Consider the following 20,232-nt stretch of genomic DNA (forward strand, 5'->3'; position numbering starts at 1 on the left):
TATCAAACACTATTGAAACCATCTCTGCCACTCAAGTGGGTATCAGATCTCAGGTTCTGATGAAGAAATCCATCACATGTCATATCTACAGCTGTATGCCACTCCTTCTACAAAAATAATAGAATCATAGACTCATAGAATGGTTTGGGTTGGAAAGGACCTTAAAGCTCATCCAGTTCCAACCCCTGTCATGGGCTTGGACCCCTTCCACTAGAGCAGCTTGCTCCAAGCCCCTGTGTCCAACCTGGCCTTGAACACTGCCAGGGATGGGGCAGCCACAGCTTCTCTGGGCACCCTGTGCCAGCACCTCAGCACCCTCACAGGGAAGAGCTTCTGCCTTAGATCTAACCTGAACGTCCCCTGTCTAAGTTTGAACCTGTTATCCCTTGTCCTATCACTACAGTCCCTGATGAAGACTCCCTCCCCAGCATCCTTGTAGCCCCCTTCAGATATTGGAAGGCTGCTATGAGGTCTCCATGCAGCTTTTCTCCAGGCTGAACAGCCCCAGCTTTCTCAGCCTGTCTTCATACAGGAGGTGCTTCAGTCCCTGATCATCCTCATGGCCCTCATCTGGACTTGTTCCAACAGCTCTTCTTATGATGAGGACACCAGAACTGTACACAGTGCTCCAAGTGAGGTCTCACGAGAGCAAAGTAGAGGAGCAGGATTACCTCCTTTGACCTGCTGGTCACGCTCCTTTTGATGCAGCCCAGGATAAAACAAACAAAATCCACTGCTATTTGCCAAGCAGAACAGCCGCTGCCAAACCCACCTCTTCCAGCAGCACTGGGGCGTGCTGGCAAACACAGAGCTGTGGGGCACGTTTCTATGCTGGGAGGAAGCACTGAAGTGATTGTGCACAGAACCCTTGGTGCTGGTTCTGCACACACGACCTCTGCCAGACTCTATCTATCGAATCCAGAGCCTGGTGCTTGGTATAGATGGGATACAGATCCCTCACACATGGTACACATCTACACTCTGTGTAAGTTGCCATGTTTACAAGAAACTTACAGGCAGAAAAAAACCAAACATATTGTATTAGCTTGCTACATGTTGTTGGAAGGAAAGCCCTCACAATTCAAGGCATGAGCCAGTAATTAGTGCATAGGAAGTTTATACAGTCATTTTGACTATGATTAGGTTTATTCCATCATTGTCTACTACAAGAATACTTTAACCTTTCTCCGATTCAACCATTATTAACTAACTTTGGCAATATACTATTGGCCTAATGACCTGTATCAAGGTATTTTCTCACAAGAGCATGCTTCCAATACACAGAAACCAAACTGACTGCTCAGAAGGTGGACTCACAGCAGCACCAGCTTGTGAGGGCTCAAGCTGCCAGGACCACTCTCCCAGTTTCACTGATGCTCTCACTAAAAGAAACAGTGGGGCCATGTCACAGACAGATGAACGACTAGCTCAGCTTATCTGCTGGGGTGGAAGAAATAGTGCTTAATTCCCAATTACTTCTGGTTTGGCTGGGCAGTTTTAAGGCTTGACGTGAACTGGCTAAAATTCACCCCAGCTACTGACTTTGAGTGAACAGGGAAAACCATTTATAATGCAAGTTTCTGCATTCTCAGCAGCAATTTTCTTTCGATAATAGAGCTATATTATTTTTAGTCATAAGTCAAATCACTGTCTAGAACAACTTTTGCCTTCAGCATTCATTTTGACACAAACCCAAGACTACTTTAAACATGAAAACCAGCAGGAACCTGTGAGGTGCTGAGCTACTTCTAGAGTTCAGCAATCTTTCAAGAGCAAAGACTTCTTCCTTCTTGATGCTCCTGGAAACACTTAGTGGCATTAAGGGAAGAGTTAACAGTCTCCACTGCAAAGTGAAATGTCATCATAACTGGGAAGGATTTGCTTTCCACCTTTGCATGTAATCCCCTGAGGTGTCCAATACTGTCAAGAGAGAGGAGCTGCATGGGCCCAGTATGCTGTGATGTGAGATTCAAACTAGAGGCCAAACTCAAAGTATTTTAACACATTGATTTATTTTGGGTGTCCCCCTGCTTATGTAAGTTATGAACTATCCCAAACTCATCACCTCTCGTTTCTTCTTGGGATTACTATTGGCATCTTGCTGACTTCATTATGTTTGTATTACTATTCTGTGCTGAAGGAAATCAGCATTGCAATGTTACTGTACTAAAGTTATGTGTACACATGTGTACTGCACTCCTCTGTGTAACTCTTACTCCAAGGCTGATCAACAAAGCCACCAGTGGGGACAGACACAGCATATCTGCCCCAGCTTCCCTCCTGTCCCCTTCGGCTGAAGTTACAGAAAGAACAGCAGGAGCCATGCAGAGGACAGGGTCAGGGACTGTAGTACCAGGGTACATGCCAGCTTTGGGGTCTGCTTTAGAAAACAGCAAATCAATTCACCTAACGAAACACAGACTACTGACAGTTTGCTTGTGTGTTGTCTGTGCATTAAAGCCAACACAGCTTCAGAAGAGATCTGTGAGGAGGAGGGCTGCCTTCTGCCACCCACCTCTGGTTGGTTTGGATCTGCAGTACTATTCTGTTTCTTTTTCTAAACAATGATCAAGGTGTAGATGGCCACTTTCCTAATCAAAAGGATACAAAGAACATCTCTACTTTACCTTCACGTGGTCATGATACAAGTTAATTCAAAGAATGAGTGAGAATGGGATGAAACCCTTTGTGGCAGAGGAGCAGCTACTCAGTTGATTACTTTCACTGACTGTGGCATGAGTTCTCCAGAGTTCAGTGATGAGTGCTGAGGGAAAGCCAAATCCAAGCACCCTACACACATGTGTAAGGTCAGAAATAAAGCTGTGAGGCTGCAGCACAGGGTTTGTGGGTTCTCATTCAGAGAAGAGAATGAGCTGGGAGGATGTGAGGAGAGATGAGAAACAATCATCCTTGCAAGAGATTCTGAGGAGATTTACAGAGAAAAACATTAATTCAGCTTAACAAGACTTTGCCTGCTGAGTCCTCAGCATCCTGAAGGACAGAACTTTCCCCTTCTTAAGCTTCAGCTCAGCAGAAGAAAGTTTCTGAATTTCATGAAAGCAAATATTTGATTCTAAACTAGTGATAAAAGTTAGATGATATTTTAAGGTCCTGGCCTTACATTTTCACTCTCCTGAAATCTATGGAAATGCAGTGTTTGTGGTTTGACAAGAACTCACACACTTGTCTTTTTTTGTCCCATTTATATACACCAGAGCCCTTTATCAAGGCAAAAAATTCAACTGTCCTTTGCCTGGGCTCATGCAAGATGTATAAGCACATTCAAATTTTACAACTTCAACTGTGCAGGTCAGAGTTTAACACTGCTTTCTTTAATTATCTTTGATGCAAAGTCCCCAGGGAATACCTGAAAAAATAACATTGTGTGATAGAGTGAATAAAATGAATTGCAAAAATGCAGGATTGTTAAGAGCGCAGTGCTGCCTCATAGAAATCTATGAAAAACAGTTCATTTAGAGACCATCCTGCAGTATCAAACAGGGACAGGCACAGCACAACTGCAGACCAGGAAGAGATTAGGAAGAAAAGGACCAGTGATGCAGTGAGCTCTGCAAAGAGACTTTTGGTAAAAACTGGGTTTGACAAGCTCTAATAATGTACATCTAATAATGTACATTACATCTAAGAATAACAAATGTCTTCACTCCTCCAGCATGTTCCTCCCTACAAGGCAGTGAATTAATGGGGAAGCCTCCCAGGCTTTTCTTGCAGATAACAGCCTAGAGCACAAGTGTGATGGGGAATGGCTGAGGGACCTGGGGGTTCAGTCTGGAGAAGAGAAGGCTTGGGGGAACCTGATCGCTGCCTACAACTGCCTGACAGGAGGATGGAGCCAGGAGGGGCTGGGCTCTGCTCCCAAGGAACAAGGGATGGGACAAGAGGAAATGGCCTCAAGGTGCCCCAGGGCAGGTTTGGATGGAGCTGAGGAACAATTCCTGCCCCAGAGGGTGCTCAGGCATTGGAACAGGCTGCCCAGGGCAGGGCTGCAGTCACCGTCCCTGCAAGTGTTCACACAGCGTGGAGACGAGGGGAATGGGTGGACTGGATGAGCTTAAATCTGTTTTCCAACCCGGTTGATTCTGTGATTCTATGACAAGCACTTGCAGCCAAGGAGAGGTGATTACACAAAAATCCCATCTCCCTCATCTTTGGCAGGTCTGGAATTTCTTCCATCACAAAAGCAACTGCTCATCCTCAGCACCAGAAGCAGAGGAGGAGTCCATGAGATCTGAGCAGAAAGCAGGGTCAGCTGAGGAGCAGCAGGGGCTGGGACATGGGGCTGCACAGTGAGTGCTGCTGGGTGACAGGGAATGGCACAGGCAGCTGCAGATGCTGCTGGATAAGTGTCTTGTGCTGCTCCACAGCCTGGAGGCAGGAGGGAGAAGGAACTTAACCCCCAGGACCTGCAGCACATGGCTGAAACACTTTATCTGCTTTTTGTGCATTTCTGTACTTTGTATGCACAGATTTAGTTTGTCATCCCGCAGTCATCACACATGGGACAGATACAGGAAGAATTTACGCTCCCTTACTCCAGGCCTTTTGCTTTAACCACAAGAACGTCCATCTATGGTGTGTAAGAATTAGCAGGACCATGAGAACTGCATGACACAATCTATAAGAGATATTTGTAACAACGTAGAATTCTTGAAAATAGATTAAGGGTACTTTTAAAAGGAATTATAATGTAATTTGTGTGGAGGCTCTACAGAAAGACAAATACAATTAGTTCTTATGTTTTCATGACTGCCTTCTTTCGCACTGCTGTCAGGAAGCCTGCATGAAAACACGCTATTTTATACCAATGACATCTGCATCTTGCTCTTTAGCAGATATGACAGTCTGTATGCAACATGGCAATCTGGGAACTCTGGAGGGAATTACATCAGTAGTTTGTGTCAAATTTCTATGTTCCATTTCTATTAGGGAGGATTAATATAGCAGCCAAATCAATATGACTGTATGGTAGCATAAAACCTATTTAAAAAGATAATTTACAAGCAAGATCTTATCTCTGGTTCAAGGAACAGATGCAGGAAAAAAGATTGAAAGTAGGAAGTTGAATACAGTTCAACAGATACCAGTATCTATGGCTGAATGCTGAATTACCCACTCTTTGTTAATTTAAACAAACAATTGGTGTGTGGTGGTAACTAAGAGCAGCACATTCCTCATCAGTTGGTATCTTTGCGATAAGGTGTCACTGTGAAAGATTTACTTTATTTCAAGAACTCACTGTTGGCTCAGTACTAAGTGCTGTCACGGCATGGAAGAGTGATTCTCACCAGTGCAGAAACCAGGAGGTCAGTAAAGCACTCAAGCAAGTTTTCGGTTCTTATTTGTGCCTCTATAGAGTAATTAAACTGAAAGAAACAGCAAATAGGAATCCTACTTCACAAATAGATCTGTAAAATGCCTACTGTGATATCCAGGAACCCATTATTCTGCAGGTGACCAGTGAGGAGTTCCAACAACAGAGCAGTCAGTGAGTTCAATCATTGCATATTCATGCACTAGTATTTCTTTCTAACTTGATGAGAAATGACAATACATTTTAGGTAGTCTTTTCCATTGGACATTTGCTGACCTTTATCTGACTAGAATGAAAGAAAAGCCCAAGGTCAACTCTAACCTTTCTATCCAAACATACCACAGGAATGCATACATGTAAAGCAAATCTGAATGTACAGCAAGTTAATCTTGGTCTTTTCTAGACTATGTACTGCAGTTCTACTTAAATCTGCTAAAAGGAGCAACAGCAATAGTCCCACTCCAATAGCCCTAGGAAACCTGCCTTCACAGAGTACATGAAATGCATTGCTCTTTCCCAGCACACCTGCAACCTGCTGTTATGCCACATCCCTGCCCTCAGCCTCCTTTTCCAACATGAGGCCACCCATGGAATACACTGCAGAATAAATTCAGAGCACACACCTCACATCTCTGGTACAGACCTTCCCCTGGCTGTATGCTGAGGGGCTTGGGTCAGCTCTGCAGTGTCACACTGTGTACTTCATGTGTCCAGCACCCTTCTGCTGTAGACTGAGAACTACCACCAGGTTCACCATACACTCAGCTGGCTTCCCACCCTGTCTCACAACAGGTTTTACCTTATCTCTACAGGATATTACCTGCATTAGCCAAGTACTTCACTAATTTTACTGTTCCTAAGTACTATTAATAAATCTAATCATGAGGACTCTGATGAAGCTAATGTGGCTTGCCAATGACTTTCCACATCCCATCATGGGAGTACCTGAAATGCCAGCAAAACATCTCAGTTACAGCACAAGCCCAGGTCAGTCACAGACTCCCTGCAGCTGGAGCTGGCACAGATCCCTCCAGGCAGTGTTTTAAGGCCTCCTCCTCTTTTGGCAGACTTTTCTGAGGAAAAACAAGAGCCAAAGCACTGCTCATCTCTTCTGAGAAGTGGACCCTTTTGGAGGATAGCAGCACCTGATCCACGCCTCAGAATTAACCTAATAGTCTTTCAACAGAGCTTCTCAAACAGTCCTCTTTTGATGAGGTTGAGATTTAAACCAAGCATCTAAACAAGACGGCAAGGAGTAGGCAACAGAGCAGGGGACTCTTTTATCAGTGGGGAGGCTATGATCTGAATGTTACCGGTTCTCCTGGCAACCTTATTATTGATGAAAATGAAAAATGGCAGAAGTTGAAGAAAAGAGTTCCCCAAATTCTTAGGGCTTAGGTAAAACGCATCGCACTGACTCAGCTGTTTGTTTCATCTAAATGCAAGTTAGGAGGCAATGCAATTAAAAGTACAGCTTAACTCATGGGAGCCAGTACTAGATACAAAAGCACTTTCATTTCCCTGGAGAAAGCCTCTAAACCATCCAGAAGGTATTAGCAACAGAACTTAGATGGCCAATGCCTGAATAATGAAATGACTGACCACTGGCCAAGCTACTAAAGGAAATGAGGGATTTTCCATTATTTGGTGTTTTCCTGTAGAAACTCGACGCCAAGCTGGAAGTCATGTCTTAGCCAAACAGACTTTATGCCTTAGCTAAAAGTCAAACAGGCTCTACAGGGAGGTCAAACTGGATCCACTCACATCTTCTGCCCTTAAATCCCACGACGTAAGCAGAGGAGCAGGTTCCTTACCCCTTCCTCAGCCCTTAAGGAAAACAAGTCTTTTAATCTATTTAGAAGCCCTTTCTGACATTCTTAGCTGCAGTTTTTCTCAGCCTAATCTTTCCCCATCAAGCTCCATGCTAATCCCATTTTGCACCACTCCTTAAACTAATAAAAGATTAGAGTGACATTTCAGAAAGGGCATTGTATTAAGCAGCTTCTTTCCCATCTCAACAGATCACACAATACAAAATATAGTGAACAGGCAATTAATCTTATGGTAATGAGGTGTCAGTCTGAATGGAGACCTCCTCCTTGATCAATATGAAGGGCGCAGGAACAATGAGGACACTGCTGCTCACCAGCTCTGGCAACTTTGCCAGAAGGCAGCAGATCCATGAAGTGTTGTGATGATGGCAACAGCTCTCATCACCATAGGGCTCTGCCCTTGACAATGGAGAGCAAGCATTCACACTGCTCTCCCACCCCCTGCGCTGCCCACACATAATGAGCTTTTCCCTATGTTCTATTTAGTGGTATAAAACTGTTTAACAACTTCAGCCTTGCTCTAACATGAAATCAATCAGGATTATAACCACACACAGAGAAATTTTTCACACCTATCCAGCTGATGAAAATCACTGTCAAACTACTTTCTTCATTCCTCCAGTGGACAAGCCTTTGCTCTTCCTGGTGACATGTCCACATTGGTATTATCCCATTTTAGACAGAAAGAATTTTTTCATTTTCTTAAACAAGTCACCATTCCCCTTCAAGAAGACTATGGAAAGACAAGGGGTGATGGGTTCAGACTGAAACAGGGGAAGCTCAGGTTAGATCTAAGGCAGAAGCTCTTCCCTGTGAGGGTGCCGAGGCGCTGGCACAGGGTGCCCAGAGAAGCTGTGGCTGCCTCATCCCTGGCAGTGTTCAAGGCCAGGTTGGACACAGGGGCTTGGAGCAAGCTGCTCTAGTGGAAGGGGTCCCTGCCTGTGACAGGGGTTGGAACTGGAGGAGCTTTAAGGTCCTTTCCAACCCAAACTGTTCTGCAATTCTGTAAGTTTTACCAAGTGCTGAGAAAACATTCTAGAAGAAGCACCAGGCCATCCTGGCCAGTGATACCTGGAGACATCCTTTCACTTGCTCTAATCGGATGCTTTTCCTTCAAGAGCCAGTTGGGCTGGGAAATCAGCTTTTCTGCATACACAATGCCATGAAGCTGCACTGAACATGAAACTGGTCACAGCTACATATTTACACTGCACAAATTTGAGCCACAGGGCTTAAATCAGAGTGGAGTTAAACCAGGGAAAGGGCTGCTAAAGGAGCAGTGGAGAATGTGTAGCACCTCTCCCTTCCTAGCGAAATACCTCTGTGCATAGGTTTCACTTTTACATTTGCTATTCTTTCTTGTGACTAATGAATAAAACCTCTGGGTTTGACATCTCCAAAAGTCAAGTGTCTGAAGGTGAAACTGTCCCACGATTTACCTTTGTAACTTGTGCTTTTTTTCGCAGTTTGCATAGTTACTACTGAGAGGGGTAAGAGTTCTTCCAAAAATATTCACCCTGTAGAGGGATTCAGCCCTTCTTCTACTTAACGTAGTGTAATCCTGCACTTGCACAGTCACTGTTCTGTCTTGGTACGGTAAATAAATGCTAAATATCAACATCAAAGAAACTGATTATCTGGAGCTATTTCAAAGACAACATTCACCCAAAACTAAATCTTTACAGTAGGTGAGAAAACACAACAATTTTCTGCAATCACAGCAGGACACGGTATCACCGTATTGCCAATAAACATCAATTTTCACCATGCAGCCTCTAGCTAAATCTTTATTCTGATTTTCTTATCTAATAATGTACAATAAAAGAGAGACCTTGAGTTAAAATAAAAGGTTCTTCTAAAAATCCTACCTCTTCATCTTTGTTGGAAAGTCACTGCCTTGGTAAAGCTCAGCTATTTACCTGTATACTGTGGTAGGTGGAGAATTCAGTGTGTCGTAGATGAGCCTCACGTGTCCTTGGTACAACTCCAGAGCCAAAGGATCGTTGTCTCCTTTGTATAATAAGATGCCATTGTCCTTGTCCGTTGCTACCTGTGAAACATTAATAGCCAGGTAAGGTTGCTTAGTAAGGCAAGGTAAATATGATTAATAAACCATATATAAAAGCAAGAATGAGAGCAAGCTCCATGAGACACAGGAAGGTCTTGGTGACATTGAGTGCACTTGGACACAACCAGGTTGGCCTCCCACTATGGGATGGCTCCCTTGCTTCAAATGAGAACTAGCTGTCAGGAGATGAAAGCTGCAATTTATTTGATCCCTCTTAATAGACTGTTGCTGTATTTTTGGTGACATAAAAGTTTATTTCCCAGCTACTACCCCAGCTTGAAGTGGAGGTTTAGAAAATCAACTCTGGCAGCAGGAGTGTGTCACAGTGACAAGGAAACAGATTTCAGCAGGCACCGATCTGTTCACAGATATCTAATGTATCACATATCACATGTATGTTCACAAAGAAGGGAAGAAGGACCTGACCCCATATCCACCATAGCCGTGAGTTATTCACTCAACCCAAGTTATTTGCAAGCCATGCCGATTTCAAATGGGATATTTAGAGGGTCAGGAAGAACAGAGTAGCCTTTATCCCCCACACTTGAGCCCTTTTAAGTAAGATGTCCTCTATCTTTTCTTAATAATCAATGTTGTATTCTAATTTTAATTCACTTGTGATTAATGACTGGATGCAATACTAAGCTGGGGAAAAAAGAATTGAGAACATCATCTGCATGTGTAAAAATCACTTTTGTTCTTCACGCTCTGGCTGATGTAAGATGTTTTGTACACTTAAGAAAACAATGGCCATATTTTCAGCTTTAAAGTTGACCTGTAGTATGTGGAGCCTTCAGGGAGCCATATTTTAGAGTGCTCATATTTATAGAATCTCTTTTGTGGTCTTACATAAAAGGGATTTAAAAGGAAGAAAACCCGGAGTTTCAATTATACATGAATCAGCTTCATTTTCATTTGAACAGTATACTCAAGCTATTAAAGATAAATATTAATTATGGATTTTTTTTTTCCCTTAGAATAACCTTTGCAGGAACCACCCTTTAAAAATCTATTCCTAAGGAGGAAATTTGTTCCTCTTTCCCATGTCTTGATGTTGGTATTTTAATTACAATCAAACTCCACCAAATAAGTCTAGAATATGATTTCCAACTGTGGAATACAAGCTTTTCAAACTGAGAAAATAAATGCAATGACATAAATATGCAGGTGTGATTTTTCTTCTCTTGTCTTTTGAAATGTTAGGCTTCATTTGCAGGGGGAATATAACATAGATACAGATTAGCTATCACTGGTCTAAGGGAGATTATCATGTCATACAGGTACTCTACAAGCCTCTTTAGGAGAAAACAGATAAAGCTAGAAATTATCCCCTCATGTACTTTGGGATATTAGGAGGGGAAGATTAGTTTAATGTTTACTAGACTGTGAGTACAAATAACTTCAAAATCACTTAAATATCTTATTTGAGTAAGTGTCCAAAACACCTTTGATCCACAGTCATAAAGAAGCCAGTGGTAGCATGGCACTTGGATAGCGATTTTCCATTGCCATCTGAATCTTAGACCTCAAATCCAATTTAGGTGTAACTACAGGAATGTAACAAAATCCTCCACCTTTCATCTACTGAACGTGCACTGTGCGAGAGTAAGCAAAATATTGTCTGGAAAGGCCATTTAAAAAAAGAGAAAAGAGCAGCTCTTAGTAAGGGTCCTAGTATTAAGAACTAATTCCTACAGGATGAGCCGCAATGCTGTCAATCAGTAAGAAGCCAGGGGGGTTTCCCGAACCATCTCTATTAAATGGCCAGTCTGGGAGTACGGGAGTGGTGAGATTCTGGAGGCAGGTCCACAAAAGTACAGTGGTGCCTCACTCTTTCTTCAGCTTTCAATAACGTCAGAGCAGGCCACTGGCTGACAAGCTGATCTCTAACTTTGTCAGCATCTTGGCCAACGGATCCCATTCCTTCAGAACAAAAACACCCATAAGAGCACATGTACTATTACTTAGGGGAGCACTGAGCTGGTGACTGCTGCTCACCTGGAGGGAGATGTTTGCCTGAGGGCGGATTTTGGCAGAGGGCAGCTCCACGTAGGAATCCTTCCCCACGAAGTTGACGGTGATGAGCTTCTCGCACTTCTGGCCTGCGAAGCCAGCGAGGCAGCGGCAGACGGGCTCGTGGTGCACGACGATGCACTGCGCCCCGTTCTGGCACTCATAGTTGTCACACGGGCTTGTCTGCAGCAGGACCATCGGCGGAGGAGTCTCACAGAAGAGTCCACTGCAGAAGGACAAAGTGGGCTCGGTCTCAGCTTAAGGAAGGAGACATTTTCAGATGCTGACAGGATGCCACCACTGTGGGACAGCGACATGAGAGTCAGCTGCCATGTGCCTGCTTTGCTGTGTGAAAGCCTTACAGCACAATGCTGTACAGAGATCTCCATGCTGGGTCTGAACAAGCCCGTTCAAACACTGAAAGCAGCTCATGCTGCACTTTGCACTAGCTATTTAGCCCTGCAAGGGACAGCAGTCTGTCTACAATTGCTGCATTCCATACAAGTCCCCAGTAAAAACTGGGAGCAATTTAAGCCCAAACCTGCAATATCTCCATCCTAGGCTTTTTGATTTAAGTCTATCTCTGCTGTTGTAAGTGGCAAGCAGGAGGAAAATCCTCTATTCTTAGTACTTTCTACAGTCTCCTCACTTGGTTTACTGTATATCAGAGTGTATCGACAAATGGACAACTGCTAACAGGCTTCAGAAGCAATGCACCGATACCACACTATTTGCTGGGCAGTGTCCCTGAACTGGTTTCTAACAGCAACAGAATCATTCACTTTATTTTAGCTGAGTTTGTGGTTGGCAGTGTCCTGGATCAGAACAATGCAAAGGAAAGGAAGCTCTCCCAGCATCAGTGGTAGCTGAGAAACAAATGCCAGGTCTGAATAATCTGGAGGAAGTGCTGTGGTTCAGCCATAACGATGTGAGAGGCTGAGCAAACCCCCCCGTAGGTGCCTGTGAGCCCCGGGGCTTGGGCCACATCACCCAGGAGCAGCAGTCCTGGTCCCCAGGCTCCCGGCTCAGGGCGGCTGCACCCTCACCTGTGACAGGCTGTGCTGAAACATCCACCCCAGCGGGGCCGGAGCAGGGAAAAGGGACCATGTGCACAAAGCTGCAGTCATCGGTCACAGTGTGCCACATGTCAGGATAAAACCCTCTGCCCAGGTCACCCACTGGGCCTGTGGGACTGCAAAGGGACCCAGCCAGGCTCTCTGGCTGCTGCACACAGTGTGCTGTGCCTTTATACCCCAAACTTCTCATTACAGCCACTGTTCAAACCCAACAAACCCTTTCTGCACTGAGGAGAGAACATCAGCGCTTCGCATGGAGGAGTTCTGTGACTGCTTGAAAATGTGTGGCCACTACAAGGGTGAAAACTTGGTAGGTGGTGAGCAGGAAGCGAGTGCCGGGCTGTGCTGGGGGCACGTGTGTGGAGAGCTGCAGTGAGGGCTGGGGCTCCGGCTTGAATCCTTGTTCAGCTCTGGGTCACTCACTACAAGAGAGACATTGAGGTGCTGGAGTGGGGCCAGAGAAGGGCAATGGAGCTGGTGCAGGGCCTGGAGCACAAGTGTGATGGGGAATGGCTGAGGGACCTGGGGGGGTTCAGTCTGGAGAAGGCTCAGGGGGGACCTGATGGCTCCCTACAAGTGCCTGACAGGAGGATGGAGCCAGGAGGGGCTGGGCTCTGCTCCCAAGGAACAAGGGATGGGACAAGAGGAACCGGCCTCAGGCTGCACCAGGGCAGGTTTGGATGGAGCTGAGGAACAATTCCTGCCCCAGAGGGTGCTCAGGCATTGGAACAGGCTGCCCAGGGCAGGGCTGCAGGCACCGTCCCTGCAAGTGTTCACACAGCGTGGAGACGAGGCCTCAGTGACATGGGTTAGGGGTGGCCTTGGCAGGGTTGGGGTAAGGGCTGGACTGGATGAACTTAAAGCCCTTTTCAAACCTGTTTGATTCTGTGACTCTGTGTTACACAGCGCTGACAACAGCACCACCGCTGAGAGACGTCCAGGAGAGGACTCTGGCAGAGCTGTTTGTGCAGTGAATAACCCCCAGCCCCACCCTGGAACAGTGAGATCTCACTGGGAATTTCCTGCCATTCAGGGAGTGCTTTGTGGAATCACAGCACTCTCATAAAAACAAAGCAAAAGATGCCCCAGCCCTCACTCCTCTCCACTCAAGCAGGTGATACTTGGAAGCTCAGGGAATTTCTAGGCAACCTTCCTGGATACAATTAGAATAGAAACCCAAGCCATTCCCCTACAGTATCTATTACTGATTCAAGACGTGCAAGAACAGCAAATAAAAAGCTGCAACATACTCGAGCAATCTTGCTCAGCCACAAAGACCAGGACGTGCTGCCTGTGAAACAGAAGGAAATGGAGATGACTGCTTTCCTTTTCCCATGTGGAATTTTGCACAGAGCACCATGGCTCTATCTTCAGCACTCTGTGGAATGAGAGCCGAAACCTCTCCCTGTCCCTGTTCTCCCAGCACACACTCTCTGGTCTGCTTCTGGGGAACACGAGAGAGGAATACGCAACAAATAGGGATAGGCTAAATCCCGAACTGCATCAAAAGCAACGGAGCTGCCCTGCTCTGAGAGAAGAGACCCGGGGCTTTACATTACTACTTGAAGAATACCTTGAAAGATGCAAATATTTGGGATTGGCACCTGGGAGAAGGTGAGGAAAGCTCTCTTTTCCCCAGGACTGCAGCAAAGGGGCTGGCACAGCATGGAATACCCCAACCAGCTTCCTAACTGCCCTAATCTGTATGTGGGCCTTGGGGCCGTCCTGCTCCAGCCCTGGCATCACTTGGGGTCACATACACAGACACACGGATGTTTCCCTCTCAGCCAGAACCACCTCTTGGTACTTCTCAGGAAGTGCATTTCAACACTTTTCTTACTGCATTGCCCTAAACTTCCTTTATTCACCACATGGATGGAATGAAGCTTCCCAGCCAGGCTCCCCATGGCCATCCCATTGCTACCTCGCTGCTCTCAGGGTAGGGAGATGTGGTTGACAGAGACCCCTGATCTTCCTTCTCTGCCAAGTGCCACTGGGGGCTGTCAGTGGGCACAGTCATGGGCTGCTAATAGCATTAGCTAACAGTTCAGGGAGGGGGTAAACATCCTCTACCAGAAGAGCACAATCTTGCACAGGGACAAGCTAATCTAGTCATTGAGACAAGTGTGCCTCCACAGCGTGATCTGGCAGGCAATGCTGCTGGCAGCCAACAAACCCCATTTACTCTGCTCCAAGGAGTATGTAGACGAGATGCGCAGGGTGAGTGCAGTGGGCAGCAGGGGGAATGGGAGCATGGCAGGCAGGGGAGTAACTGCACATGGGTGCATTGGGCTTGTGCAGCAAGGTCTTGTTCGGGGGGTCTACAGGGGTGGCTTCCATGAAGCTTCTGCTAGAAGCTCCCCCATGTCCGACACAGCCAATGCCACCAGCACCAAGTTGGACCTGGCTAAGGCTGAGCCACCAGTGCCAGTGGTAGTGCCTCTGGAATAACAAGTTTAAGGGGGAAGGAGCAAGTGCAGCCAGAGAGGAGCGAGGAGGACATGTGAGAGGAACAGCCCTGCAGACACACAGGTCAGTGCAGGAGGAGGCAGGAGGTGCTCCAGGTGCTGGAACAGAGGTTCCCCTGGAGCCCATGGTGCAGACCATGCTGAGGCAGCTGTGCCCTGCAGCCCATGGAGGTCCATGTGGAGCAGATGCCCACCTGCAGCCCATGGAGGTCCATGTGGAGCAGATGCCCACCTGCAGCATGGAGGTCCATGTGGAGCAAATGCCCACCTGCAGCATGGAGGTCCATGTGGAGCAGATGCCCACCTGCAGCCCATGGAGGTCCATGTGGAGCAGATGCCCACCTGCAGCCCATGGAGGACCCCACCTGGAGCAGGGGGATACCCGAAGAAGGCTGTGACCCTGGGGGCAGCCCGTGCTAGAGCAGGCTCCTGGCAGGACCTGTGGCCCTGTGAAGAGAGGTGCCTGAGCTGGAGCATGTTTGCTGCAGGAACTGTGACCCCACAGGGGTATCACACTGGAGAAGCCTGTGAAGAAATGCAGCCCATGGGAAAGACTCAGCATGGAAAAGTCCATGCAGGACCGTCTCCTGTGGGAGGGCCCCCACAATGGAGCAGGGAAAGAGTGTGGAATGTCCTCCCCTGAGGAGGAAGGAGCGGCAGAGAGAACGTGTGACCAAAACCTCCATTCCCCATCCTCTGTGCTGCTGGGGGGCAGGAGGTGGAGAAACTGGGAGTGAAGTTGAGCCGGAGAAGAAGGGGGGGTGTTTTAAGGTTTAATTGTTATTTCTCATTATCCTACCCTGATTTGGTTGGTGATAAATGAAAGCTGGGTCTGTTTTGCCTGTGCTGGTAACTGGTGAGGGATCTCTCTCTGTCCTTAGTGTGACCCACGAGCCTTTCATCCTATTGTCTTTCCTCTGCCTAGCTGAGGAGGAGAGTGATGGAGTAGCTTTGGTGGGCACGTGGTGTCCCTCCAGGGTCAGACCACCACAGTGGGAAACGGTTGTTTTTGTTCTTGGGAACATTTCTTTGTGAGCACACCTAAGCTATGAACTAGTCATAGACTAAGAGACTTCCCCTTCCTGAGCCAGCCCCTTTGCTGCAGCTTCTTGGCAATCCCTTCACCCCCCCCAGGCCACTCTGTTCCTGGAGGGTTAGCACAGCACCTTGGTGCACATAGCACCACTCGGCAACAGATCCTTTGGATTCCCTTTGCCAAGAAAACAAGGGAATATTGAGAAAATAGCAACACCCTCATGGGAAGATTGATGCACCGAAAGCAATTCTTGCCAATTTAAGGTAGTTACTGTAGTAGCTGCCTCTCGGCACAGCAGTCAGACCCGATGAACTGAGGACACATCAGAGCCACGTCCCTACCGGTAGGCAGGCACTGAAGTGCACTGTCCATCTGGAACACTTCCCTGTTCAAAGCCTGCTTCCATTAAGTGTGTGATCTCTCTCCAGCGCACGCTTTTTGGCTGGCAAACATGTCAGGAGCACCAGCAGTGGGATCAAATGAGGTCTGACCTCTCAGCCCTGGCTCCTGTCAGGTGTGACCAGCAGAAAGGAGCAGAGCTGACCCAGCCCACGAGCTTTGTTGTACCTAATGCCAATCCCTGTGTTTTGTCTGTGAGCAACAAGTAGAATGCAGGAGGAAAGTCACTGTGTGTAATTCTAATTTTATGGAAGTTAAAAATAAGAATAATAAAAAACCCATGCAACCCGCAACAGCCTCCACTAACAGAAAGCAAATGTTGCACGAAGCCAGTGTGTCTGTGCTTGGAGCTGCTCTGAATGACTCCCTGAGCTCCCAGTATGCTCCTGCACAACCCTTCCTTGCTGTGGGATCCTCCAGTGGGTGGCTTTACAAGTGCAGCTGTCCTGCTGTTGGCATCTAGGAGCTACATTAGCAACAGCATTTGCCAAGGCCTTTTCTTCTTTCATTTTAAGATATTTTGAAAGTATATTTTTAGACATCATTAATACTATTTATTCCCCCAGCAGTGGAATGTGCAGCACAGCCCGCCTTGCAGCGAGCTTGGCCAAGCTCATTCTGCCTGGTACAATCTCATTTATTTCAGCAATCACTGCAGAGTTTCCTGCAGCAAACTATCCCAGTGGAGAACCCTGAAGCATGTACCCAATGGAGGAACAATGCTTTCCATCAGGCTCAGGAGCCCTAATGTGTGCTTCCTACCAAAGCAACATCAACCAGGACAACATTGCTGTGAGCCTGGTTGCTAGAGGGAAGGTTTGATAAGCCAGGTCTCATCCTATGGGGCTCACTTTTCAGGAAGAAAGAGTGTTGCTGAGTGGTAAGGAAAGGTGCTGTGTGGAGCACACTACACAAGAACAGGAGATGCTAAGATGGGAAAACAGGCATGTGCATGTTGGTACTATTGCTTTTTGGGGCTGTCACCAGACGTGTCATTGTGCACATGAGGCCCAACATGGTTGAGAAATACCAGCATGCCATTTGTTCAACTGTGCGAGGATGCAAGTTTTAACATCCTTCTAATGTGTGACTTCAAGTGGCTTTGACATACAGCACAGTGACAACCACAACACTGCTTTAGCTCTATGCATATATTACAACAGCAGAAGTACAGATAGCTGGGAGCTCACTGCAAACTCATTGCTGGGAAATGACTCCTGATGCTTAGCCAAGAAACTTTATAAATCCTCATCTCAGGTCTCCCTATTACCTTTGTCAGACCACCCCTTGTGTTCACTCCCTCTCATCAACACTTGCAGCCTTCAAATACTTGCCAAGTTATTGCCTCGCCACACAGCCCAGCGCCTGAGGCTCGCTTCCTGAACTCTTGAGTCTATAACCCTGAACATCAGAAGGCTGAACTCTCCCAATCACCATCTTTGCAACTGCAGTCTTAAGAGGGGAAAAAAATAATCAGAACCCCCTTCAGAGCATCAGGCTTTAAACTACAAAAGGCTGGAGTCATGGAAAGAATAATGAACAGAACGTATTTTGTTAGCAGAATTTTAATCCTGAAATCAAACAAGATCAAGGACTATTCTGCATGGAGAACACAAGGGCCTTCAGCTTGCTCTCTGCCTTGGCAGGGGAAGTCTGATAGTGCTCACTGTGATGCTTTTCTTCTAAACCACTCTTTCTCTCTTGCAACTTGCACAGGAAACTCAAGGAGGTAACATGGACTAATGCAAACTAAGAAAGCAAGCAGGAGACCTCAAGTTAATCCTGGCTCTGTTGCTGACAGGCAGCAGGATTAGTTTGCTTGACCAAGCCTACCTTGTGCTATGAAGTGCTGTCTAGGCTAGTGGTTGATTTTGGAGCATTGTGTGGGAAGATGTTTTCTCTTAGAGGGCTTTAGTGGAACGAAGGCCCCTCACCTGAGTGAGGGAGCAGGCTGGGTCCCTGGTGTGAGATCAGCCAACCCAGGGCACTAATTGCCAGCAGAGCTGCTTCTTACACAGGAAGGGAGGCAGAGCAGATTCCCACCTCCCCCTGCTGCTCTGCTCAACTGTGTCACACTCAGAATGTCTCTGACAAACACTGCCCATCACACTCATCACTGCCTGGTACTGAGAGGCATCAGGAATCAGGGGACTCGCAGCAGAAGTCTCCTAGTCACTACCATATGTGGACTCCGGATACAGCTTTGCAATCCAGTTTTTCAACTCTAACAATTAGATAACAATGAGCATTTACAATTCCACTGTGGGATAGCCACTTGTAATCCTTCCCAGTCACCAATCTGCAAGACCCCTGAGGCCACTAAAGGGACTGAAGCAGAGAATGAAACATGGAGAAAAGGGCATGAATTTGCAACACAGAGGTATCTGATAGCCTGTAAATAACAAGTCTGATTCTGTGAAACCACGGGCTGACATCATGTTGTACATCAATGCCTATTCAGGGAAGGCTGTCTGCTCTGCAATAAAAATGTGTGTTGAGAGAGAAAAAAACCCAAAACCAGCAAGGATGAAAGCAGGAGGAATGAAAACAGTTGTAGATACGAAGCAGAGAAAATGATTCATAAGCGTTCCTGCGATTTCTTCTTTGTTGAGACTGATCTTTTCAGGTACTCCTTCTTTGTCTCACGTGTGTATTTCAAACACAGAAAAGGTTTAGCTGGAAGGAAGCCAGTATCCAGCCTCAGGCAATGATTAGTGAATCCATTTGGAGCAGCACACTTATCTTTGACAGACAGGGATTTCCAGGAGTCAGATATATTGGCAGCTGCCAGAATCAGAGGCAATTTACTGCCAAAATCGTGCTGAGCCCATCCACCACCAGGTACAGAGATAGTGGCACAGAATCTCCAGCCTTCTGTTTTCTTGCAGCCAGGTTCATATATCTCATTTTATTATCCTTTGCTCACTCTCATACATGCACAGTCTATCTCCATATCATTTCTGTGAGGGTACTACCTAGTGTTTTACCAGGACTGCTGGGGCAGGCAGGCACACTAACACAGCACTGCACAAAAGGCAAATTTCTCTTTGCAAAGCAAGAATCATCAACCCCCTGCACTCCACGAACTACCTGAGACCTACTTCAAGATCTGAAGCACTGAGCCATCCATTCATGTAGGACTGATGCTACATATACAGGCTGATCAGCACTGGAGATGAAAACAGTTTACGTGCCCTATCAGTACAGAGGACAGTCTGGGAGGAGCTGACTCACGTACCTGAAGCCCTGAGGACAGATGCAGGTGTAGCCATTGACTGCATCTACGCAGACAGCTCCATGGTGACACTTATGGCCCACACAGTCATCATCATCTATTTCGCAGTGTTTTCCGCTGTAGCCCGGCAAGCACTCGCATCTGCAAGACCAGAGCACGGCTGTTAATAGCTTGTTTCACCATCCACATCATCAGCACACGCAGGTCCAGCACCGGTCTGATCCGAAACACAAAGGTGTTAGCAATTATTCCTGGAAACATCAAGCACAATTCCTGCCATCAGCAATGCTCGAATCACTCCTGCATGTCTGCAGCTGAGGTTCTGCAATCTGCTTAAATCCAAGCCCAGCAAAGCAATATCATCCTACTGCTTATCTTCAGCCAACTCTGCTGAGAAGGGTGATCATACAGTGCTCCCCTATTATGCTAAAGATGACAATATCTTCCCTAACCTTACAGCCTCACTATTCTGCCAGGGCAATTGCCCTGATGTCTCAGACTGTGATTCCGCCAGTGTTTGCACAGTGCCGAGTGTCTGAGGTTGACCCTGTGCAGCTACACAGAGCACAGTAAGGTTTCACCTTCCAAGTAGAAACAATTTGCAAGCAAGCCATCAACCTCAGCAGATTTTAGGAAAAACCATCAGTTTTGAGATCACCACTGGTCTGCCATTCATTTGCAAGGCACAGAATCATAGAATCAACTGGGTTTTCAAAAGACTTTTAGGGTCATCAAGTCCCACCTTTAAATAAACAGCAAATGTTGCTGCAACT

General features: G+C 46.6%; 1 protein-coding gene across 4 annotated transcripts in view; it reads right to left on the reverse strand.

The window, feature by feature from the left end:
* Positions 1–20,232, reverse strand: part of SLIT3 (slit guidance ligand 3) — a 519,568-nt gene that overhangs the window by 17,974 nt on the left and 481,362 nt on the right. For all 4 annotated transcript variants that reach the window (XM_062629206.1, XM_062629204.1, XM_062629205.1 and 1 more), the window contains 3 exons: positions 19,463–19,600; positions 11,231–11,471; positions 9,084–9,214 (listed from right to left, as the gene is read on the reverse strand). In XM_062629206.1, coding sequence (XP_062485190.1) covers positions 9,084–9,214; positions 11,231–11,471; positions 19,463–19,600 — 510 coding nt within the window. The remainder of the gene's footprint in view (positions 1–9,083; positions 9,215–11,230; positions 11,472–19,462; positions 19,601–20,232) is intronic.

This window comes from Pezoporus occidentalis, unplaced genomic scaffold (assembly GCF_034315485.1).
Source record: "Pezoporus occidentalis ecotype Australia unplaced genomic scaffold, CSIRO_AGI_Poc_V1 ctg33, whole genome shotgun sequence".
NCBI classification, from domain to species: domain Eukaryota; kingdom Metazoa; phylum Chordata; class Aves; order Psittaciformes; family Psittacidae; genus Pezoporus; species Pezoporus occidentalis.